The sequence below is a fragment of the Coccomyxa subellipsoidea genome (genome assembly GCF_000258705.1).
Source record: "Coccomyxa subellipsoidea C-169, whole genome shotgun sequence".
NCBI classification, from domain to species: Eukaryota; Viridiplantae; Chlorophyta; class Trebouxiophyceae; family Coccomyxaceae; genus Coccomyxa; species Coccomyxa subellipsoidea.
This window is the reverse complement of record NW_005178036.1, coordinates 1,590,867-1,615,142: the sequence shown is the minus strand read 5'-3', so window position 1 is coordinate 1,615,142 and position 24,276 is coordinate 1,590,867. Positions and strand designations below refer to the sequence as shown.

Sequence of the window (24,276 nt, the reverse complement as noted above, 5' to 3'; positions counted from 1 at the left end):
ATCAGAAGCAGTTCAATCACTGAGTAGGTCGCACACACCAAAGGGTCTGTTGCACAAGGCGACGCACATCATGCTGCTACTGCTACTTTGTGCTCTGCCACTGCCTGTGCATGCACCGCCTCTTCCACAAAGACCAACAGAGCCTTGTTGAACTCTGCAGGCGCCTCATCATGCTGCACAAGGAGTGACACTCTCGTTAGAGTTAAGTACAATCCTGATCACGTCACATAATATTTTAGCTTGGTATTGCAATCCAGTAGTATATATCTTAAAGAGGAAATCAGGTGGAACAAAATTAATATATGCTCCTCTTGCATCAATGCCTTTGCTGATCAAAGGCATGGCGTAATGTGAATCATGCACATGTAGGGTTTGCAGTATGTTGTAGGCAGAGCAGAGAGCCTCACCGGGCAGTGCCCTGCATCCAGAAAGTGGACGGTGACATTGGGGCAGGAATCCTGCAGCGCTTTTGCTCGGCCCCTGGCATCATTCAGGGGGTCTTTAGCGCCCTGCAGCACAAGCGCCCGGCCCCTGTACAGGTCTCTCACCAGGTGGTTCAGCGGCAGCGGCTTGGGCAGATAGAACACACTCCTGCAGCACCGCGTGCACTTGTCTCAGTCGCTGGTTTTGCACCTCCGGTTTTGCAAATCCAGCATTGTCAAGTCTTGCTTTCCGGCTAGATACAGACTAAGTCCTATGTAGCAGTTGGTACGATTGCTAGATGGATCTGCAGCATTGGCCGGTCACTCTGCTATGAGATGATCCAAGGTGACACGGTGACGCATGACACACCAAGGAGGCCTTGCGGTAGACAAGCACTTCGTGTCCATTGCAATGTTCTTTGGTAGCCTGTGAATTTCAGAGTGTGAAGTCACCTGAAGACTGCCAGAGCGCCAGGGTCGCAGGTTGCCCTGAAGATCTCCTCAGCCAGCCACTCATCTGCATTTGTTGCATCCACCGGGTACAGCTTCACAAGTGTCCTGCAAAGCAGGCACCATCAACTTACAGTAGCTGCATGCCAGGGATGGCTAATGGCTGACATGTGGGAGCAGAAAACTTTTTGTGAGAGCACCTTGGGCAGCATTTCACGCAAAATCATCGACAAACTAACGTAGCTCTGAAGCCAGATGGAACAGAGCAGGCGCAAATGGGGAGTACTTTGCTATGGAGCGCTCCAGATATGTGAAGAGCCCTCTGCTGATGAGGTCTGCCACCAGAGCCGGAGGCCCTGTTGAGCTGCTGGCGATAGCCGCCTCCGCAGCCGCCTCGGGAGTGTAGGCCGGATCTATCTTCCCTGCAGTGTTCACTAGCACCAGGCCTGCACCCCACACTCGCCTCAATACTGACTCCTGACAAGGGTGCCATCTGTATCATTCATCTCATTTAAATGCGGTAAGATTGTCAGAACTCAATTGCTCAAGTGGATCGGAAGGGAAATGATGGAAGCTTGCGCACACATCATGCAGGCAAAATTGGCCTGCAAAAAGGATGCGCTGCAACTGAGGTTGTTTGTTCGCTTGACTGAAGCCAGCATCTGTGGACACACGCTATGTAAGGGGGAAAAAAGAAGGAAAAAAGAGCATTTTCCAAGCGGGCAGCGAGGCACCTTTGACGATGGCTGGGCAGGCGGCGGCGAGAGAAGCCGAGAGGAAGCCGCCGATGGAGTTGCCGACCACGATGACCGGCCGACGAACGACCTCCGTCACAAACTCGCGAAGAAAGTCCAGCCACAGCGTCTGTGAGTACGCAAGCGCCGGCTTCTCCGAGCGGCCGAAACCCGGCAGCGTTGGCGCATACACCTGCGCAGCGGAGACAGAGAGTTAGCCTTGCATTGCGCTGCTATGCATGAGGGTAGAAATGGTGACAAAGGTAGAGCACTCCGAGTGAAAGAGTGGCCCAAATTTAATGTTATTTGTGGGGTCTGAGAAAAATTGGGGCTCTGGTGCGGCATGGAAAGAAAGGATACAGGCCATCGGTCAATGAGGGGAAGGTTTGCCGCAGACCGGGGAAAGTCTCACTTTGGTCTGACGGGCATGCATGCTTGTGAATCGCTCGGCTGGCTCTGAGGGTAGCTAATGTGGCTCGGCATCACTCATGCAAGCTGTCGGGCCCGACAAAGAGATGTTGCAAGCTGTTTGGCTAGCAGCTGAGCAGGGCTGGATGCCAGTCAGAGGACACGCATATATACCTCTGTCGCAGGGCAGAGAGGCTCTTGTGCAAAATATTGGGTCTAGCTTAAAATGCTAAGGAACATGCCTGGTAGCCGGCTGCAGCTAGGGGCGCCAGCTGGCCGCGCCACTGCTCGCCAAACGCGCCAAAGCCATGCACCAATAGCAGCGCAGGCGCATCCGCACGTTTATGCGCGCCCTCCTCCTCCGGCATGCGGGACACATAGTCCACCATGTGACCCTGCAAAAATACTACTCTTATCATCATGAAGACACGCTTTCCCGCCAGAGGCACGTGCGTATGCAAACAAGCTGCATGTGCAGTCTGCCGGCATCCTACCCCTTGCTGGACTCGCCAAGCACAAGTAAGACCCCATCAACCGTGTGCACGGTGCAGAGTAGCCCGCAATGGATGCCAGCGGAATCTTGCAAACAGGACACCTCACTCGCCGCACGTGTCAATCCAGAAAAAAAAATATAACTGTATCAAGTGCAGAGATGCATGGCTTGAAAGATTTTCTTGCAGGGCGCACCCGCCACCGCCAGTGTCTAGGGGCCCCGCCGCCCTGCAGGCGGCGTTCCCTGTCTGCCCTGGCCAGGTGCCAGTGGAAGTCCGCTGTCTCTGCCGCCGCCATCGCTGCCCGCGCCGGCACTGCCGCACTCCCGCCTGTAACACACAGAAAATGACGAATCAGTGCCGACGTACCATGGTCGCACCACAAGTGGCATGCCCACCTCATTAAAACAGGAATGGAAACAGCATGAAATGCGTCCTTTGCATGTCACACATGCTGGAGATGTAGTACTTCGAACAGAAGAATTTTATTGCTCAACCCAGCCCTTGAAGTAGCAGGTAATGTTTGATGCGCAAGACATGGTTTTTGATTGAGCGAGCGACTGACCTACGAATCTTGAGAATGGTGATGTATCGGCCATTGCTTGCAGGGCCTCATGATATGCGCGTCTCCGTGAGAGCGTCCCAAGCGACACTGCCTGGGAGAAGATGGCGGGGAATGACCCTAGCGGCATCGCTGGCGTCTCAAACCGGTCCACAGTCACTGACATCTCTCTCAAGCCTCCCTCAACTGGCAGCCTGCACACATGTGCCCAGTCAACTCAGAAATGATGGCACATGTCACTCTGCCATGCAATCGAAGCAGATGTCTGGCTAGCGCTGTACACATTTCCCACAAGGGCTGTCACATTGGCTAACTCAAAGGGGGATGTCATAACACCTGCCGGAAGTGCTAGGCTCACTGGCTGAAGCCCGCTCAGCTGCTGGTCTCCTGCATGCAAGGTAGCTCTGCAGGGCTGGCAGAACCACGATCTCCCCTCCGCATGCAATCTGGTGAGCCAACACTGGCGCCCCTGATGGCGGCCACTGCTCCACGATGCCTCGCGCTGCCTCCAGCACCTGCAGAAGACTTCCCCTTAGCTACCTTTTACAGCATTAATATTTCTAGCATCTTTCTGAGTGCAAATTGGCTGGGACGTCTGTTGACTAAATCACCTTCACTGTTGCAAGGTGCTCTTGTCATGGGCAACAATGCTCAATGACATCCATTAGGGCAGAAGCACTGCACATCACGGAAGTAGAAGTAATTTGCAGAACAAGTGCCACCAAGAGGCCAGAGCTGTAGGTGCCCATGACGTCCTTGCCAAGACTGACGCGAAACAGAGCAGCAGGTGCAACACCTCTGGATGGAGGGTGAGGGAATCTGCAAGGGCCAGCTGCGCGAGCAGCTGCTCAGCGGTGGGCAGCTCGCCAGCATGGACGCCAGCCGGGAGCCCCGGCAAGCGCTGTGGCGCGCTGAGGGGCGGGATGGGCCGTCCCCGCAGCCGCTGAAAGTCCCTGAAATTGTCTGTGTACGGCTCGTCCTCAAAAAGGCTGGCCTTCCAGAAACGCCACTGCATGCCTGCTGGCAGGCTGCTGCTCACATCTGATGTGGCTGTTAGCCACCTGCATGCATGAGCATGTTGTCCATGTCATATGTTTATTTAGAGGCAAAATTTTATCGTTGACATTGGCTCTGAAATGAAGCGTGAGTGTGCCCTGGGATGAGATAACCAGGGCAGCACACCTGTGTTCAACTTCCTCCTCTGCAATGATCTCATTGATGCTGCAGTGCTGGACGATCTCCTGAAAGGCGGCCTGTAGGGGGCTGACTCGGATCACAAGATCACTGCCTTGCCCTCGCAGGCTGTGCCTCACATCCGCCAGGCTTCCCAGCAACCCTGCTTGGCAAAGACTGTGTGATGCAGACTGGATTGCAGACTGGGATGCCACCGCAGCATGCATATTGGCAGCCCTGGGACAATGCTTGTCAAGACATTTATGTGGCTGCATGCTGTCCTACCTTCAATGCCATTTGGCGTGCGCAGCAGGTGTACATACAGCTCTGGCGCTAGGCAGAAGAACGGTATGACAGACTGCGCAGAATCTGCAGCTTGCACGAAGCCAGGATGGTCATCCAGACGCAGATCATGCTTCAGCCAAACCTGTAGCAATCACAAGATTGCTTAAGTACTGTAATTTCACCATTCTGGTACAGGCAAGTGGACAAAGCAAAGGTCCCTTACCCTTCAAAAAGCTGTCAAATGCGTTAAAAGAGGCTCCCTACCATTGTACATCCATTGTGTTGGTTGTGTTTGCCATTGGAAGTGTCGATGGCGCAAACGATCTGGGCAAAATACCAGGAAGTTATATGTTTCACAAGTGTAAAATAGACATTCCATGGGATGCGTCATGCTGAATTTGACATTCAATATTACCTGCCTAACACTACGATGCTCGCGTGCTTTTGTCGAGTTTCGCAGAGCACAGACGGAGGTCACAGACGAGCGTGTTCCAGGGATGTGATCTGCCACAAATGCACTGCGTGTGCGAGAGCTTACTAGTGCAAATATCATCTGAGCACCCTTTGACCTTAAACAATCAAGGACAAACTTAGAGCTTCTGTCAAAGATCTTGCGGAGAGAGCTGGCCAACGCTGGGCCAATGATCAGACGGAGTTGCCTATGCTCGGACTCTGGTGCCCATGGTATCGCTGCATTGAATGGCAAGTTGTTCTGTACAAATCTCAAAGCTTTTCTACTGCGAATGGAGGGATGCAGGGCTAAAGAAACAGGTACATGCAGATGGCTTATCATATTATTATAATCTCATTGTGGAGGCTGCACTGCCACTGGCAGGTGCATGCAGCTCACAACTGTTCTTCAGTGAAGCACACCCCGCTAGCATGGGCCCTTTTGCAGATTGCATAAATTACACGTCTGTACAGAATTTGAATGATAGGCCATAAGTGTCTATCTCAGTCCTGCACCTTTAAATCAGCTTGATGCTTGAAAAGCAAACTGTGCTAAGAACTCCACAGCAGGATTCAGAGCCACACATCTCAATAACTGGGACCAGCGTTCTAACCCGCCAAATTCCTTGCAAAATCAGCAGAGCTGGCATTAACCGTCGCTCAGGCACAGCAGCAAAATAGCACACACCTATCACCAAACAAATACTAGACAATCTATTGAAACTGTGGAAACCACAAAAATTCTTGGAATTATCACCCTAAAGCTTTGAGCGACGAACGAATGCATACTAGGTCCTCATCCGTTTGCTGACCATCCAGTGAAAGGGCTTCACTTCTTTGTGAACTTCTCAGCAGTGTCGCCGACGTAGTTGGCTGTGTTCTGCACCAGCTTGGCACTGCCAGACACAACAGAGGACGCTGTGTTGCTGACAGTGTCGTAGGCAGAGTTCAGCAGGCCTGCATACCAAGCAATGAAATCATCAGATTCATGCATCCAGCGCGCAAGGCACAATCATTCTGCTGCTGTGTCAGCACATTTTTTAAAAGAACTGGACATGAAGCAGCCGCTCAAATTTGAAAAACATCTTTCTTTTGATGATGTACATGGCACTGCCAGAATAGTTTAAAAGGGCTCACCCTTGCTCTCCTTGTGCGCCTCACCAGCCTTGTCCTTGGCCTCGCCCTTGGCCTCATCTGCCTTGTCTCCAGCCTGACCGAGCAGCTTGCCGGCCTGGTCCTTTGCGCTCTCAAAGTAGCTCTTGCTCTCCTTGTGCGCCTCATGTGCCTTGTCCTGCAGGAACATCCCGACATATGATGACATGTTGAAAGTCCTTGACATGCATAAAATGCCTGACATGCAGAAATGCCCGACATGCATAATGCAGAAGATAGAATTATCACACATGCATGCATGTCGACCTTCATGACAAGCAGCTGTAACACTCCATGACTGAGCTCACCTGTGCAGTGTCCTTGGCATCCTCAGCCTTGCTCTGGGTGGTTCCCAGCAGGCCACTGGCCTTGTCCTGTGCAGTCTCCAGCATGCTCTTGCCCTCCTTGTGTGCATCGTGTGCCTTGTCCTGGGCGGTGTTCGATGCACCCTTCATGTTGCTCTGCAGACAGCACAAGACATCAATATCGAGCAAGAGCAATATCCTTTATGCATGGACATGAACCCCCCAGCAGCAGCTCTTCATGCAATGCATGATGGGAGAAATATCCTCATGTCTATGGAATCCTATGTGCATGCATGGATAAAACTGTGCATATCGCTCACCTTGGTTTCGCCCTTGGCCTCCTGGGCCTTGTCAGAGGCAGCAGATGCAATGTCTGCAGCCTTGTTCTTTGCAAAGTCGTAATTGGTGGCAGCAGCATCCTGCACCTTGGAAGTAGCATCCTGGTGGCGTACACATAGAAATCAGTCAAAGAAGTCAGCAGGATGTAGTCGCTTGCAAAGTCGTAATTGGTGGCAGCAGCATCCTGCACCTTGGAAGTAGCATCCTGGTGGCGTACACATAGAAATCAGTCAAAGAAGTCAGCAGGATGTAGTCGCTGGCGAGTACATATTGCTATGTGGACTGTCTCGGTGTCACGTTCAGGCAAGTCTGTCGGCGCACACCTTCACAGAGCCCTTGGCCTGGTCGACGTTGGAAGTCATCTTTCCTGTTTGTTGGTTGGAACCTGCGCAAGCACAGCAGTGTCAAAGCCGGTTTTGACTGCTTGCCATCAGAACGCGTTCAGGCCGCACGCCCGCAGAGAGCGGCTTGTGCCATAAGTTGCTACGAGCGATGGCTTCTGTGATCCGACTGTTCCATATTCCAAGCTCCATCACTAATGGTTTCACTACTTGAAACAGTAGCGACAGGGTACAACTACCGACTCCATATTGCAAACGCGCTTGCTCAACACGGTGAGCCCGACCAACAAAACACTGGAATTGTGCGCAAGCAGACTTCAAGGAAGAGAAGAGCCAAGCGCTTCCTTGAGACCATCTACTTGGTGGTCACCAGAACAAGATCAACTGAAGACACCGATGCGCAGCGGCAGAGCGTTCGCACACCTTGCGGGTAGGAGAGCGTTGGCGCTTGATGTGGAAGTCGGAGAGTCGAGAAGAGTCGAGTTTGCGATAAGCAGAATGGAATCGTACCGAATCTGGTTTGGGAATTCTGCCAGGTGCGCACTCGTCCTAATACTCAACGCCGCCCAGCGCTGGAAGCTTCACGGCAGCTGCAGCTGGAGGGAGGGAAGCCAGCGGGAAAGTTAGTAACCACTGCCTGAACAGGCTCATCCGTCCAAATCGCAGGATCAGTGGCTGTCTTTGGGCTGAATGTCCCAGCCTCACAGCGTGATCCAAATCTGTATAAAGAAGATAGAAACTACAGAATATGTGTTACTTGATCGCAGCATCTTCTGGCTGGTCCTAACCTACAGCTGGTCCGAGCTGGGCATCGGTTTGAGCCTTCATTTCAAAGATGAGGGGAGAACTGCATGGATCTATTTCGACTCCAGCAATGAATCCTTGTTTTTGCACACGCCTGCGATGGCGAGATCTGTTTAAAGCACGATCTAGGATATCACGATCTGCTAGGAGGTACGGGAGCCTCAGCTTTCATGTCCCCTGTCAGGCACAATTTTCTCACAGATCCAGCATCCTATTTTCAAAACGATCCAAAAGATGAGGACAAATTGCAGAAGTCATGGCTGTGCACTCATGTAGGTGCACAACAGCTCAGATCAGCTCAGGAGGCATCGGCAATATTCTCAGTCAGAAGCTGAAAAAAGTGAGATACGAAGCATAGGCTACAATGCTGTCTTAATGAAAAGGCGATGGACGCTTGTATTGTTTACGGACTGCTCGGATCATAGGATACATGGAAGTTGTCTATACACTCAGCCACTCCTAGATTGACACTGACCATGTGTCTGCAGGCTGGTCTGAGCTTAGCCTCCATAGGCCTCGCCGCAGCCTTTGCATTCTCAACATGGGAACATGCGCTCCCTGCGCATGCTGTCACGCCAGAGCAGCTCCTATTCCTGGAGGCAAGTTTTCAAAGCAGGCAGCACCATGCTGCCCTCCTGGGCATGCAATGGCTCTAGTCATGACATGCCTTCATGTTGACGCTTTAGCATCTTGGCTGCTGACCTATCTGTCCTATCACAGGCTTGGAGGGCAGTTGACAGGGCCTATGTAGACAAGAGCTTCAATGGGCAGAGCTGGTTCAGGGTGAGTCAGACCTCCTCACACTGCGATGCATGCACTCTGTGAGGCAGCACCATGGAGCACTGGATTTCCTAATTACTGTATTGCTTAGTGTTTGAGCACCACCTCACATCTTTTTGTGTGGTGTGCTGAAGCTCCGGGAAAGGTACATGAAGGAGGAGGCCATGAACAGCACGAAGGAGACCTACGCGGCCATCCGCAAGGCGCTGGCGACTCTGGACGACCCCTTCACGCGCTTCCTGGAGCCCACGCAGTACGCTGCGCTGCGCCGCGGCACTGCTGGGTCCGTTACAGGCGTCGGCCTGGAGGTCGGCTTTGACACAAAGACTAGCGGCAGCGGCAACAGCCTAGTGGTACAGTCCCAAATCATGCATGCATGTCAATATCAAAGGCTTTCCTTTTGCTGCGCATTGCATGCACTGTGCACATCTGCATCATGATGTCGTTTTGATCGAAATTGAACGTGACAGAAGCATGCAGCTGCCACCCCATCATCGCGGGTCTCATTCAACCTTGCTCAGACCCTACTATCGCAATGTCGATGAGGATGGAAATTATGAAAGGCGCAAGGGTGTGGTGGCAGCTACACAAGCCTGTGGACACTGGTAATTTGACCCATTCTAGCAGAGTCTTCGCGTCATTATATGACATTAGGTGCCCCTTTGACCAATTTGATTGCAAAACCCAACATGTGGCATGCATGCTGGGCAGGTCATCACGCCCTCGGCAGGCGGCCCGGCCGAGAGGGCAGGCATTGAGCCACGGGACGGTGTTGTGGCCATTAACGACAGGCAAACACAGGGCCTGTCCCTGTATGAGGCTGGCGACCTGCTGCAGGGCACTGAAGGCAGCGAGGTGACCTCTCTAATGCACCTCAAGCATGCTTAGACGACCAGAAAGCGCACATTGATGCAAATGTCGCAGAGCAGTATACGCTGTTGTGCTTCACATTCTTTGGATTCAGTGAAGGGATCTCTTGTGCAGGTGACACTGACTGTCAGGAAGCATGGACAGGACACCACAAAGCAATTGACTCTGGTGCGGGAAAAGATCAATTTCAATCCAGTATCATCCCAGCTCTGCAGCGGGGCAAGCAGCAGTACGATCAGTGATGGCGCTGGGGAGGCGGCAGCTTCGAGCAGCGGGAGCGGCAAAGTGGGCTACATCCGGGTCGCCACTTTCAGCAAGCAGACTGCTGAGAATGCGCGCAACGCTATTCAGAAGCTCAAATCCGAGGGCGCAGACAGGTACGACATCTGACCATAGTGGATGACATCCGAATGTTTCACTTCACATCAAGAGGAGGAAGATGCTCTGCCAGGAGCCTCTGACCTTCCATTGCGCAGTTTGATAGCCATACGTGAATTTTGCAGATCACGATATAATTTATCTGGTCCATCTACTGGAACATACGTCTGCAGCAGAGTCATGATGATGTTCTTTGGCGCAGATTTGTGCTGGATGTGAGGAACAACGGAGGGGGCTTGTTTCCGGCGGGGGTGGATGTTGCACGCATGTGGTTAGATTCGGGGGAGATTGTGCTGATAGCGGACAGCCAGGGGGTGCGCGACTCGTACGAAGCCGACGGCGGTGCGCTGGATGCCACCTCACCGCTGTCCGTCCTTGTCAACCGCGGCACTGCCTCCGCTTCAGAGGTGCGAAGAAGCTTCCCGTGTTTGGCGTGGTGCTGATAACAAATGAGAGTCAGAAGTTTGAAAAGGAAGGGTTGCTGACAATGCCCAAGAGCCTCTTACAGTCATAGTGACTTAATCACCTGCAGCAGATCTCTACATGACAAGTGGCGAGCTGGATTCTTGTGTGTGTAAAGAGTGTATCATCAGGCACCACACCCAAGTGAATCCAGACAAGATCTGTGTGAACTTGCCAACCACCATCCTCGGTGTTCACTTTCACACAAGCATGGAGGCTTCCTATTTAGGACGATGCAGCATGATGGCGGCGGCACATGCCATGCAGGTACTGGCGGGCGCTCTGAAGGACAACGGCAGAGCGCGCATCGTGGGCGAGAGGACCTTCGGCAAGGGGCTCATACAGACCATTGTGGAACTGTCTGACGGCTCTGGCGTGGCCGTCACTGTGGCGCGCTACCAGACACCAGCCGGCACAGACATCAACAAGGTACGAGTAATCGGCTACTGCGCTTTCATGCTCCTTGCCGGTCCGGAAGGCATGCTAGAAGCTTGCTTCAGGGGGATGGCGTGACACATGTGTGCTCTGGTATGTGATGTGTTCATGTGTTTGGAAAGCATGCGTGCTTCAAGAGACATGTGAAGCATGGGCTTTCACGGTGTTCTGTAAATTGATGTATAGGTCGGGATCCAGCCTGATGTGACTCTCGGGCCGGACACAATGCCCCCGGCCGACGGGCCGGGATTCTGCAAATTCGTGGCGAGCGCGGATGCGCCGCAGCTGTTCGGCCCAGTACGCAGCAAGGCCTCTGTGGCTGCAGACCTGGTAGTCTCCACTAGATAGGCGACCTCTTCATACAGCTGCAGGCCCGGACAGCTGAGTGATGCGTTTCTCTAAGAAATACTGCGGTAAGGGGTCGTTGGAGAATGCGCTGCGCTCACATGCAATGTGAATTTTGCAGGATTAGAGGTTAGAGCAGTGATGGATGGTCATACAGGGTGCACCCTGTATGACGAGATTTTCCACCAACTGCCCTCAACTGGCCACCAAGTGCATTGAGTTGGTGGGTGACAGGTAGGCGGTTGGTGGGCACCAGCTGTCCACCAATGTGGCCTTAAGTAACCTGCTATGGACAAAACCTGGTTTTAAGGGGTGTTTGATAGACAATTGGTATCCAATGTTGGCAGATGAAGTTGGTGGAGCTCTTAATTGTGGGATGGTGGTGCCAATGGTAGGCATTTTATATACACTTCGCAGAGAGTTGGTACATTGTTGATGCAGTGATGGTGGAAGCTTCATAGGCATTTAGTATGTGAATGATGGCCCTGAAGGTGTCTTGTTAGTGGCATGTTAATGCATCTCTTGGGGATTTTTTTGGGGGTTGTTTGAGAGCAGGTTAGGGCTACTCTGAATGAGATTATTGGGAGGCTCCTGGTGGGGTATTGGTGGGTTATTGGTGGGCAAGTTATTACAAGAATGGCAGTCTAGCCCAAGACATCCTGTAATGGAATGATTGTAATGACACAACAAATTGTATGCATGCAAGACTGCATCTCTAGCTGAAACATAATGCTGCCACATCACAACCCATTTTGCTACCCTTATGGGTCTGCAACACCACCCCTTCCACCTGGGCGGCTACACCTATCACACAATCTCTGATGTTTCAGTCGCTTCTCCATCAGTGCCTTAATCATCAGCAATGCTGGACTCGGCAGCTGCCTGTGAGGATGTGTTGGCTCGCGTGGCCCGTGCCTGCATGACAGCTGCTGCTTCAAGACCTTGACATGCACATCACCTTCTATTGCAATAAGCTGACATTATCTGCAGGGCATGCTGTTGCCAAGCCTGGGCTTTCAAAAGATCCACGGCACATTATCCTTGTGGCATGAAAACAAGACTGTCATTTTGCAAACCTGTTCTGAGCGTACCTGTCCATTCAACTCCTTTGCTTTCACCAGACGGCGCTTCTTACTTGCCGGCTGGGCCTTGGGGCCTTCAGCCTTGGCAGGCTCCATCTGCATTGCGCGTGCAAAGTTTAAGTTTGGCACTATTCTCATGCATGCCTCCTCGATAAAACCCCCCTTTACTCTGTGTAGGCAGCTCTGGTGCCTTTGCCTACAAGTCTCACACCTTCATTTGCAATTGATGCATTATTGTGCATCATGCATGAGTCCTGATTAAGACTCTGTGTGCCCTGGTGAGCCTTGGTGTGCGCACACCTCTGCATCTGCGTCTGCGTTGGCCGCGGCGGCGGCGGCCGCGGTCTTTGCCTTTTTCTCCTTGCGGGGCTTTGTAGCAAGATCTGGTTCAGCCATTGCCGCCAGCATCACCTGGACAAAGACCAGCTGGGCCCTCAATGACATCTACAAATTGAAGACTTTGTAAATCATTTGTGAATCAACGCATGATATCAGCGTTAGACTTGCATAGCACAATTTGCTAGCTACAAGTTTGCCAACCATTGTTACTGACCTGCTGCTGTGCCGAGCCGGTGATGCCCGGTCTCTGTTGGTGAGGTGTCTGGAGCACGTTGTCGGCCGGCTCAGGTGTGAGGTCTGAGTCCTCGCCCTCCTCGTCGTCGAGCCCTGGCAGGGAGAGGTCGATGACATCATCTTGCTCCACCTGTGAAGCTTCAGCAGGCACCTTGCCTTTTGCCATGAGCTTCTGCACAGCTTTGCTGACCCCTGCATGTGAACACCAGTCCTTGCAAAGTCACTTGAATAATGCACTGAACAGTTTGTAGGCTAGCAACGGTGTGCGTGCAAGTAGATTCAAAGGCTGGACGCATGGGGACGTACTCTGCCAGTACTCTGGCTCCTCTTCTCTGTCGTACGCATCCCTGAATTTGCTGTTGTACAGCGCAAGAGTTGAGTCCAATATGGCCTGGTGGGCCTTGTTTAAGTCCTGCTTGCTTGTGGACTTCTGGATGAACCTGCAAGTCAAGCACACCCCATCAGCACTTCAACGTGACTAAATCACTACTAAGGATTCGCATCTGTCAATATTCACAAGCAAGTTTTCACAGCTAATAACATGATGTGCTGAACACCTGGTAGCAAAGTCATGGATCTCGGCACGTTTGACAAGCAATCCTTTGCTCTTTTCGTTCAACATGACCTGGCAGAAGTCTATGGTCGCTTGCACCAGATTGCGCTTCATAGACTTTGGCCAAAGAATGTCGCTTGTGAGGAGCAATCTGTCGTTTCCGTCGCGAGGCCAGATCATGCAAACAGCCTGCGCCAAACATCACAGGATCCCGGCACTCGCAAAGGGCAACTGGCGCTACAGCGGTGCATACTGTTGCCTTTCGTACAGAGCAAGACAGGCGTCCTTCTTGGCAAAGAAGTATCCAATTCTGAGAGAAAACAGAGGATCCTTACTTTTTTTATCTCTGGATTCACATCGGGTGGAGTCGCTTTGAGGTTCTTGTGAGCTCCCTTGTACCGTATCGTTGCCTCTGGCGGACTGTATGAAGTGTTCTCGACGGAGGGTGTGGCTGCCGTCACGGTCTTCTTCTCGCCTGAACGACATAGCCAGTGTCACCACAGATGAATGAGGCAAAGATCATAAGTTAACCCCTGAAAGTTTCGGGAGTCGTTCACATGTTTGTACCGCAGCCACTCTTGACTCAAATTGAACTGGAGAGCTGTACCTTGAGGAAGTATGAAATCGACCTTCACCGTCACTTTTGCCTCAACACCCTCGCGAGTGTAGTCTGCGAGCCTCCTCTGATCCAGTGCACGCTGGTGTTCTTTCTGGAGAGCGCCAACGATCCAACCCAGGTCTTTACTGCACCACATCTCGGAGCCGGCCAAGCGCACACTGAAATACATCGTTCCGTCACTGGGATGAACCCACTTCCTCAGCGTACCCCTGATCGCTTTATCGCACTGTGCTGCATTCTCGTCTGGGTCTACATCCTGCCACAGTGGCGGCTTGTCTTTTAAGTATCTGCTGCTGCTGGCACCCAGGAGTCCTTCAGGCTCAAGAACTAATGAAAATCTATTGGGATTAGCCATCATTCAGCTAACTTGTCCCGCATCACTTGTTGATGTTTCGGCTGTCGAATTTTTCAGCTGTCGATTTATATCAAACCGCCGTCTGAGTGTCGTGGACAGCGGGAGGACCTCTTCTCCTTTGTAGTTTGCTGGAGAGAAAATGCGATCGACCTCAAACGACTTCTTACATCAGCTGCCGAGTGTGCTCTGACCTGAGTGCACGCATGTATGTTCCAAAGTCTCAGCCTGACGTTGTGCAAAAAATCGATTGCCAGATCAGTATGGTAGCTGCGTCTCTAGTGCAGCCAGGAGCACTCTGGCGAATCTCAGCCACGATCAAAGCAGATATTAGCTGGCAACTCAAGCATGAGCAGCTGCCTGCAATGCATCAAGGTAACACTGAATACCACTGCTCGTGATCTAAGCCATCTGGTCGCTTGTTCAATCGTATCATTGCTCCTGAGATTCTGCTCTCCACCCTTTCATGTTCTTATTTTAGGATCCCTTGATGATGCTCTGAATGATACAGCAACTGCATTTTCGCCTCGGGGAGTCTGGGCATGCTTGCTCACAGAAAGTGCGCCACCCTGCTTTGCCTTGCAAGCGGCTGACATGGCGTATGCTGCAGCAGGGACATTGTCAGCTCAGACCACCGCTGCAGCTGCGGTGACAATTGCAGCGGCGGCGACAGCGCCTTCCACCGTTACTGCCGAGCCGGCTGCCGCGCATGCAAAGGTGCAGCCGCCGAATACAGCATATATGGCTGCCGCAAGTCCTGTGCGTACCGGCGTCCTGGCCATGCCCCCTGCCGCTGAAACTCCTACAATAGAGCATCCCGCAGCTGTGCAGCAAGCTCCACCCCCAGTCGTGCAGCCGGCCGCGCCCGCCTTCAAGGCTCCGTTGCTGGCATCCGCGGCTCACAAAATTGACTCAGGCACGTATGCGTGGCCAAGAATATGGAATAATACACCTTTTGGAGCTCATATGAGCTTCTGATCAGGTGGATTGTCAATTTATGGGTCGTCGTGGACCTAGTACAAAAAAGAGCATTTTTTTGCTGTTTTTTGTACCACCATCCTAAACACTTCTAGCTCAGCACACTGTGCAAACAACACACTGTCCATTTCAGTGTTTTTTAAGACATAAGAGGAAAAATACAAGATCAGCTCTTGCCACCATCAGGGGACATGCGTGAAACTTCAAACAGATGCCTTACATCTTTTCTGTGCAGGGAACAAGGGCACAAAGCGAATGGCAGTGTGTGCCGACACATGGGCTGTTGAAGACAGCCGCAAGCAAACAGATGTACAGATTGGCCGGGGCAGAGCTCAGGACACACCCGTCACGACTGCGTATGCTCCTAGGCCAGAGCCTACTGTCGACTCCAACCCCTCTAAGCGCCCACGCACTGCCGCCGCCGCACCAGCAATTCCGAATGGTGCTAAGTCCCTTGTGTGTGATTATCATTTCTGACTTTGTGTGCTTTGCCTGCCGCGCGCCGCACAACCCTCCTGCTCTTCTGTCTGTGACGGTGCTCTTCTGTCTGTGACTGCCTCTTGGATTGCTGTGTATAATCTCGCCGTGGTCACATGCCTTTGGACTGACTAAGAATGACTGCTTCTAAATATGCAGGTGGCCACAATGGTGTGGAGCTACCGGACAACGGCACTGGAGCTGATGGCAGCGATACTCCACATGGAGGAAGTGCCGGGGAAGAACCAACACAAGTGTACATTTCTGATTGGACGCCAACATCAGACCAGATTGGTAGATGGTGTCGGGAGATGCTCTGGAGCAACTCTGAATCTGACAGCGAGGAACAGCTATGAGGTCCCTCTTCTATGGGTGTGTAGAGTGTACATTGCTATAGATCGGCACCCAGGCCTGTGCCGCATGGCGCACATTTGATTCCCTATTCTTTCGGTTGTACATTCTGCATCTGTGTTTCTGCAAGTTTCTGGCAATAGAGTGTGCATTGTATAGTCCAAGATGTGCAGAGTGTCCTCCTGTGACTTTCAACTGTATAGATACATATATGTCGATGGCCATTGGACACATTATTACATAGATATTGCCTTCCTAAGTTGTACATAATGTTGCTGTACGTGGAAGATTCTGGAGATATTGAATGTAAGCTCGTGAAGTCACAAAGGCCCAGGGGACACCGGCCCGGCCGGGGCCATCGCTGCGGCCGCAGCTGCGGAAACCCTCAAGATCTTGCACATGAGCTGCACCAATGAGACTCCAAAGTTTGTAGTGTACATTTCTGCGTTTGTTGGAAGGATTATTATAATTATTATGCACCAGGGGCTAAATTGAAGGCTTATTAAGCATTTACTACCCCCAGGTTACATCGTTGGAGAGGGGTTAAATGGATTGATGCAAGGGTTTCAATGGAGTCCAGCTCGTCTTGGAATAGACACACTTGATCCCTTATACTGTGTTTAGATTGCATATTGTCTGTAATTTTCACGATGAAAAGGAAATTTTCCGATTTTGCTGAGCCCGTACAGGGAATTGGCGAAGGATATGCACGGTTCACCTGCAGATTATGTCCTCCAGGTTCCGACAAAATCTATGCACGCAACACTCTGTACAATCATGTACATCTTTGCCACGGTAATGATGAACCGGGAGGCCAACATGCAGATTTTGCTAGCGACAGCAGTGACCTTCTGGGCGACATCCTCGGGCAAATTCCTGCAGCTTCAGATCCTGTGCCAGTCGAATGCCAAAACGACGCTCTGTCCGATCTCTTAAATGGTGTGCTCTCCATGGCACCTGCCAGGTCAGAAGGGTGCCCTGGCACCTCGACTGGGCAGCCATCACATGATTGTGATCAGGATCTTCTGGCCCAGATGGCCGGAGGAGGAGACAGCGACGATGAAGAGGACACAGATTCAGAAGACCCTGACGGTCTGATTGCAGCATTCGAAGCCCTGGCCGAAGCGCAGAAGGTAGATTTCGCCATAGTATTCGTTCGCTGCCATATGCTTTATCAACTCGAATGCTTGACGATCCCTAAAGATTCCATACAAGCTTCGACCAGTTGTAGCTTATGCAAATGCAACTGCAAACGACAGTCAGTTTTTGCTGTGCACCTGCCTTGAAATACTGACTGGTCAGCCTTGCCAGGACAAGAGTGCTGCTGGGCATGAGAGCGCAACGCACCTTCCTGTTGCTACAGGGCCAACAGGACCTCGATGAGCTCGCAGATTGCGAGGATGAGCTGGATGCCACGGCGGAGGGCGCGACCTGGTACCACAGGTGCGACCCAGCCACGAGCAAAGGGGCTCATCATCGGGAGCGACCTTCGTCAGAGTGCTCTGCTTTTTCATGCAATTGCATGCACAGTGTGATGTGCATGGCTGTTGGAGAGGGGTCGCCCAGCACACTTTGCAGAATTCGTGGCACAGGAGACGTGTAAAGCAGATGATCGCCTTGTATGTGCAGATTGGCGGATGTGGAAGACATGATGGCGACCGACAATGAAGAGCAGGCTGCCGCGGAGGAAGCTGATGGCGCAACAATGGGAGGCAGGAGGACCTTGGATTGGTGGCGTGCCCGGCGGAACAAGCCTCTTTGGAGGGTGGGAGAGGAGAAGTCGATCATGACAGTGCAGCAGCTCGTCTATGCATTGTGCAAGGAGAAGAGGGATGGCAAGATCAGGAACAACGTCTTTGACAGGTGCCTTATTCTTCCACCCTTGCCATTCATTCCTGCCACCTCAGCTTCTTCTCTGTACATTACCCATGCATTGCCGTCACAGACTTTGATGACAGAGCGCAGCTAATTAAGATGCTAGATGGTCATGGAGGTGTGTCACAATCTGCCAAGGTCAACCAAGTGCATCCTTCCAGGCAAAGTTGGGGACAAGACTCCGCTGAAGGCTGACATGTGTCACCGGTCCGCAGGGTCTGCCGCTTGATGAGCGCAGCCATGCCGCGCGGCAACCTCTTTCCACCCAGCCTGCATGTGATGCGGGGGCTGCTAGAGTGTGAAGAGCCACAGAAATATGAGCAACATGTGTGCCCAAACGACTGCATGCGCTTTCAGTATGCCTCCAAGTGTGACTGGGAGGAGCATCAAGATGACAGCTGCCCAGAGTGCACAGAGAGGCGCTTCAATGTGAAGGAGGGGGCTGATGGCAACACGATCCTGACCCCACAGAAGGTAGGCAGAGGCCGGCATCGTGACATCATTGCTTCCAATTTGTTGCTGCTGTTCTAAAGATTCTTATCCATCCTGTGCCCGACATCAGGTTGTCTTGCAGGCCTTTTGGTCCTTTCCAATCACGGAGGTCATTCAGAGCAGATTCTTCACCAACCCTAAGTGGACAGCATTGCGCCGGTGTGACATAGACAAAGCAGCTCAGGACTCATGCAGCTACTTTGGATCAGCAGACGCCGAACGCTTGAATGAAGACTTCAATGGCAAGCTGATGGACCCCGATGCTGGCTGCTATGAGTTGGGATTTGACTACGGGCAGGTTTTCAACATTGCTACCCATTCAGTGGGCATCATTTGCCTCAGGTGAAGCCTGTGCCCCATGTGTTCTCACTAGTGTCTGGGATGTGCCCACAGTGACCCTGGCATCTCTTCTGGACTCTTCTTTCCTGACCATTCTTAAGGGAAATGAGTCGCAAAAATATAGAAGCCTGTCCTGCCTGCCAATGAGGTCACGTGTCTGAGAACCGCTCTAATTGGCTGTCTTCACACAGAATTCAATTTGATCTTGCAGGTCAGCAGACATACCACAAGAGCACAAGGGCATCAAAGATTTCAGCAGCATCTTGGTCGTGATACCGGGCCCGAAGGAACCTAAGAATATCGACATCTACCTGGAGCCCCTGCTAGACGACCTGAAGAACTATGGCCCTCTAGGTGCTCAGTTATATCCTATTGCAATATCTCTCTCCAAAGAGATGTGTGGCATCACGTGCGCCTATTCAAGGGTTCATTGACATGATTATTTTATTCCTGCCTTGGGGAGGCATGTCGGCAGTGCACACAGAGACGCTAAATCAATGCAACGCTTGTGTGAGTCGCGCCAACATAGCTTGATGGTGCGCAGGGGATGGAGTGGAAATGAGGGAGCACAAGGAGTCGCCTGAGGGCATCAGTATTCGACGCTTTATGCATACCTTATTTCTCGTAGCTTTCCATGCGGACACACCAGCAAGGAAGGCTCTGCTGAAGTCTAGCGCTGTGGCAGCCTACATGGGATGCTGCTGGTGCCTCTTCCAGTCCACAAGGTGCTGTTCCTGCTTAGGCCCTCATGAATTGTGACCAGCATGCAACAAGGCACTGAATGAAAGCTTTTTTGTCACATTAATCGTACATTTGTGGATAATGAGCAGACGTGTTGCCTTGCTCCCCTGCGTGAGTCTGCGTGTGCTACAGGGTCAATCGGGGCATGTATCCTCTGGGATACTCCACTCCAGAGGAGCAGACGCTGCTGCACAAGGCAATGGATCCGCCTGTACCGCCACCGCGCAAGTACATGTTCGACAACAGCTTGAAGCTCTCTCATGACCAGCAGATGTTCATTTGCAAGGAGGTGGCAGAAGGCCGCTTTTCAGTGAAGAAAGCTGGCCGCAGCGGCACTTGCAGCATTCTAGAGAAGCTCTCATACCTGGACTACAACAACATCTTCCTGATGCCCGTTGCGCATGGCCTCTTGAATGGGCTTGTGAAGGATTTCTTCAACACCGTCTTGCAGAAGGTGCGGTGCACCTCTCAAACGTGAAGAGTCAGAATTTGTTGGGGCGGCCTACCTTGGCTGCTGTCACTAAAGCAAGCATATCTTCTAAGAAGCAGCATTTGCCTTCGGCCAGTCCTTTGACATCATGCATGCCTTGCTTAAATGTCAATAAAGCACTAACATTGCTTAAATGTCAAAAAGGCAGTAACAGTCTCTTTTAAGAGCATCTTGCACATGTGCATGTGACCTTGCACAGGTGCTTGAACATGGGTGGGTTGTCAATGTGACAGGGAAAGAAGACTGAGGAAGCCCATTGGTACATGGTGAGCGACGAAGCAAAGGCGATCCTGGCGCAGAGGGGCCGCGAGATTCAGGTCACTTCTGAGTTTGGGCGGGCATACAAGTGTGTCGTCACTCAGCGTGGCAACTATACTATGGAAGATTACTTGGTTTTCACAGAGACCTTCAGCCCCATTCTGTTGAGGCACGACGACATCCTTCATCCACAGGTGATTGTCTCAGCTCATAAGCCGATTTCATTGTGCATCTGTTTTGCAGCTTTTGCCAGTCCATGACTAACATGTGCCTAATAATGCGGTGGCGATTCCTACTTCCGGCTGTGGTGTCATGTCATGCATTCAGCAGCTGATGCCCAGCAACTAACCGCTAGGTCGTCCCCAGGTGGCAGAGATGTGGGAGCTGCTGCGGAGTGCGGTGCTGCACTACATGCGCGCGGACACTCCGGAGGCCTTCACGCTGGAGAAGCGCCATCAAGCCCGTGACAATTTGCTGGCGTACGCGAGGCTCCTACAAGGACCGCCGCCGACAGAAGTGGAGGCCGATGCGGATGGAGAAGCCGCCTCACCGGTGCTGGTGAGACATGGCCCTCTTGGTTTTGAAAGGCATTCTTGCATGCTGATGGGACAGGGACGAGGAATCAAGAAGCTGGGTGAAGATTCGACTTTTGAGGTGACATGCGGTACACTGGATGGAGCCTGCTATGACACTCACCGTATCGATGCAAAGTGTGTATGCATGGAAGAAGAAGGACACATTATTTTATTCCCACAAAAAAGCTGCCCTCATCATGCAAGCTGTTTTTCGCAGAGGATGCCAGCGAGCATGTGTACCCCCAACCTGCACATGCTACTGTGCCGCCTGTTCGAGCAAGAGACCGCGCACGGCTGCGTGGCGCGCAACCTGGAGCTCTGGGTGGAGCGCAACATTCAGTACCTGAAGGCCAACCTGAAGTTCCGCATCACCAGCTGTCCCGAGCGGCTCTTCGTGAGTGACTACCTCATGGACCTGGCATTGGACAAATGGGCACGCGACCCTGAGATGCTCTCCTTCGACGACTGGTGCCCCTCGTACAGGTGAGGGTGCACATGAAGGTCTCATACAACATTCATAAGTTGCAGTCGCCGGTGCATGCCCTGTGGGATCTGCAGGAGTTTTGCTCAATGGCCAATTTGTTTGCAGACTTTCCTTCGCTGCCACCGGTGCATGCAAGGAGCCAGTGGGATCTGCAGGGTCTTTCCCAATGCTCACCTGTTTGCAGATTTTTCTGCGCTGTCACCGGTGCATGCAGAGAGCCAGTGGGATCTGCAGGGTCTTTCCCAATGCTCACCTGTTTGCAGTATTTTTCTGCGCTGTCACCGGTGCATGCAGAGAGCCCGTGGGATCTGCAGAAGTATTTCCCAATGCTCAATTACTCCCAGGATTTTATGCACTGTGACCGGTGCATGCAGACAGCCGTTGGGATCTACAGGGTCTTTCCCAATGCTCACCTGTTTGCAGTATTTTTCTGCGCTGTCACCGGTGCATGCAGAGAGCCCGTGGGATCTGCAGAAGTATTTCCCAATGCTCAATTACTCCCAGGATTTTATGCACTGTGACCGGTGCATGCAGACAGCCGTTGGGATCTACAGGAGTCTATCCCACTGCTCACTAGTTTGCAAAATTTTTGCACAGCCACCGGTGCATGCAGAGAGCGAATGGGATCTGCAAGTGTGTCTTTCAATGCTCAGGTACTTACAGAAATTTCTGCACTGCCACCGGTGCATGTAGAGGGCCTGTGGGATCCGCAAGAGTCTTTTCCAATGGCCATGTGTTCGCAGACTTGTGCTCCGGGGCTGGTGTCCAATGGTGTCCAGAAAAAATGTTCATTTGCCTGAGCAAGCTCTCTGCGCTCAATGTACAGGAGTCTTCCGTTGAGGGGCAATGAGGAGGACATTGACAACGAGGGGGATGAGGACAATCGGCAACTGATCGGCGTGGGGAAGAAAATTCAGCGGCACCGGCAAGCAGCCATGTATGATGTGGCACGCAGCTTTGTGAGGAGACTCCACCCGGAGGGATGGAGCGTGGCCGCCATCAGCCCCACTTGCGACAATCTGCGCACTTACTTCCAGGCTGACATTCCTGGTGTGGGCTCGGTGAACTCTGTGGGCTACTCACGTGCGAGGAGCAGGATCTCCTACTATGTGCTGTACAGCATTGTCACAGGCAGGGGAGCCGATGAGAGGGCAGAACTGCACGTGGCAAAAGTGAAGAGCTTCTTGAGGCTCAAGCCCACAGAAGACCAGCCAGGCGCGGGCACACTGCGCTTGGCTGTTTGCGATGTGTTCCGACCTCTGCAGTCCTTGAAGGACGGGTCTGTGTGGGTCATCAGCAAGGCGGGGGCTCTCATGCATGAAAATTATGCTCTGAGGTTGAGTGGGATTGCTGCCCTGCTTGTCACTGCAGAGCCAAAGAGGCCGCGCGCCACCCCGGGCAGGCCCACCAAGCGGTATTACTGCCCGGAGGACGAGGGCAGGGTGTTTTTGACTACCTTCGGAAACGTGTCCAAGCTGAAGTAGGGTGACCTTTGGGTACGAGTGGCCGTTGACTGCCTCATGCTGGTTGGGCCCTGGCAGCGCACAGCTAGTGGGACATGTTGCACAAGCATGCCTGCCTGCATGGTGTAGCTGCACGTACGCTAGTGCGACTGTGACAGATCATTGCCATCAATTTTATTTTGTTGCACTGGTATCACTGCTCTGTGTATGTGTTGATTGCTTTCTGGCCGTGTGAAGGGTGTCTGTGATTGTAATGATTATACACACACTTTGAGACTCTGTCTGCTTTATTCTTGCACAAGTCCAAGATCCAGAATGAGGTCCATATTGCTGATCTGGGGCAGCAAAGTTCTGGGCACTTCTCATCTTCCAATAGGCCACCAGCAACAATCACCAGAAAGCATACCAAAACAACATACCATGACACCCCTCAAGATGCCAGCAATACTTCCACCAAAAGTCTCCACCAACTGTTTCACCCAACCTGCCCCCAAGAACATCCGAACAGCACCCACCAACGCACCCCTCAATCAACTCCCAGAGTTGGTGGGTGTCCAGGCAGTTGGTGGGCACTTGAGGGCAGCTGGGCCCAGTTGGTGGGAAATCTCGTTCTCAGAGTGGTGTAGGCTTGAAGCCAGGCTTCAGTTTTGTAGGATAGGCCTAGGTAGCCATAGGTGCTAGATAGATGCCTGCTCGTATTGAAATTGAACAACATATTTGCTATATAGCAATATTCTTACACAAGTTGCGCAGCTGCAGTCAATTGACATTCTGCCGAGCTGGCAAGTTTGCCATTGCTAGGACAGCTGAGTTGCCCTGAGTTGCAATTGATAAAGCACATGCTACTGGCATTCGTGCAACAATGCATTAATCTATTCCCAGTACAATGGGGCAGCACCATGCATGGACATAATTTTATTGGAGCTGACCGCGTAAAGTAATGTCAGCTCCAAGATAAATACAAGACAGGACTCTCTTCGCATCTGAACTGCTCAACTATTTGCTTTCACTCACTGGATGACTTTATCGTATTCAGATCCGTTCTAATGACGCTTACCTGCAGAATCTGCAGGCCTAAATTCTATGTCACACATGCAGGCTGCAACGCTGCGCAACGTTGTTAACTGCGCTGTAAGAGGAGGTCATCATCACCATCCAAACCATCTTCCGGCGTGATTTCATGTTGCCTCTATTGTCTCACGCTGGTAGCAGACAACGCTGCCGGTCAATGTCAAGAAGGTTGTGCAAGCATGTTCACAAGCAAGCATGACAGATGCTGAAAAGCAATGGTCAACAACAAAGGATGCAAGCTTTTATAGGCCCCGCATGCTTAAAACGAAAATTCAAATTGATCAGAAAGCCTAGGCCTAACATCGTGAGCAGCTCTG

The 24,276-nt window shown here is 52.1% G+C and overlaps 5 protein-coding genes across 5 annotated transcripts; 2 read left to right on the top strand and 3 right to left on the bottom strand.

The window, feature by feature from the left end:
* Positions 1-68: 68 nt before the first annotated feature.
* On the bottom strand, positions 69-7,617 carry COCSUDRAFT_47385 (hypothetical protein; the record flags this gene model as incomplete). Its single annotated transcript, XM_005648151.1, has 20 exons — positions 7,536-7,617; positions 7,095-7,156; positions 6,962-6,976; positions 6,753-6,872; positions 6,436-6,588; positions 6,113-6,266; positions 5,809-5,932; positions 5,064-5,094; positions 4,526-4,667; positions 4,250-4,403; positions 3,864-4,128; positions 3,404-3,582; positions 3,071-3,261; positions 2,702-2,835; positions 2,329-2,409; positions 1,607-1,799; positions 1,159-1,318; positions 876-980; positions 408-591; positions 69-173 (listed from the first exon to the last, which is right to left on the bottom strand). The coding sequence occupies exons 2-20, from the start codon at positions 7,131-7,133 to the stop codon at positions 69-71; spliced, it is 2,529 nt and encodes an 842-aa protein (XP_005648208.1). The 5' UTR covers positions 7,134-7,156; positions 7,536-7,617.
* Positions 7,618-8,392: 775 nt separating this feature from the next.
* Positions 8,393-11,189, top strand: COCSUDRAFT_36540 (photosystem Ii D1 C-terminal processing protease; the record flags this gene model as incomplete). The annotated part of the gene is made up of 8 exons (XM_005648150.1): positions 8,393-8,515; positions 8,637-8,699; positions 8,831-9,049; positions 9,408-9,551; positions 9,681-9,943; positions 10,147-10,351; positions 10,674-10,835; positions 11,028-11,189. 8 exons carry the CDS (start codon positions 8,393-8,395, stop codon positions 11,187-11,189), a joined length of 1,341 nt encoding a protein of 446 aa, XP_005648207.1.
* An 846-nt stretch (positions 11,190-12,035) lies between these two features.
* COCSUDRAFT_63186 (hypothetical protein) lies at positions 12,036-14,182 on the bottom strand (the record flags this gene model as incomplete). The annotated part of the gene is made up of 7 exons (XM_005648149.1): positions 12,036-12,101; positions 12,278-12,364; positions 12,569-12,679; positions 12,822-13,033; positions 13,148-13,281; positions 13,794-13,869; positions 14,002-14,182. 7 exons carry the CDS (start codon positions 14,180-14,182, stop codon positions 12,036-12,038), a joined length of 867 nt encoding a protein of 288 aa, XP_005648206.1.
* A 1,977-nt stretch (positions 14,183-16,159) lies between these two features.
* On the bottom strand, positions 16,160-16,493 carry COCSUDRAFT_33153 (hypothetical protein). The gene has a single exon (XM_005648148.1). The coding sequence runs from the start codon at positions 16,394-16,396 to the stop codon at positions 16,187-16,189; it is 210 nt and encodes a 69-aa protein (XP_005648205.1). The 5' UTR covers positions 16,397-16,493; the 3' UTR covers positions 16,160-16,186.
* A 712-nt stretch (positions 16,494-17,205) lies between these two features.
* On the top strand, positions 17,206-23,176 carry COCSUDRAFT_47384 (hypothetical protein; the record flags this gene model as incomplete). Its single annotated transcript, XM_005648147.1, has 12 exons — positions 17,206-17,304; positions 17,535-17,614; positions 17,801-18,034; positions 18,262-18,520; positions 18,621-18,880; positions 19,089-19,231; positions 19,422-19,602; positions 19,751-20,072; positions 20,342-20,560; positions 20,733-20,924; positions 21,159-21,424; positions 22,252-23,176. The coding sequence occupies 12 exons, from the start codon at positions 17,206-17,208 to the stop codon at positions 22,907-22,909; spliced, it is 2,913 nt and encodes a 970-aa protein (XP_005648204.1). The 3' UTR covers positions 22,910-23,176.
* Between the last annotated feature and the right edge of the window lie 1,100 nt (positions 23,177-24,276).

What these genes read in the sequence shown, in the direction of transcription:
- COCSUDRAFT_33153 (XM_005648148.1), bottom strand. Translation starts at nt 16,396, where the DNA reads ATGGCCATCGACATATATGTATCTATACAGTTGAAAGTCACAGGAGGA.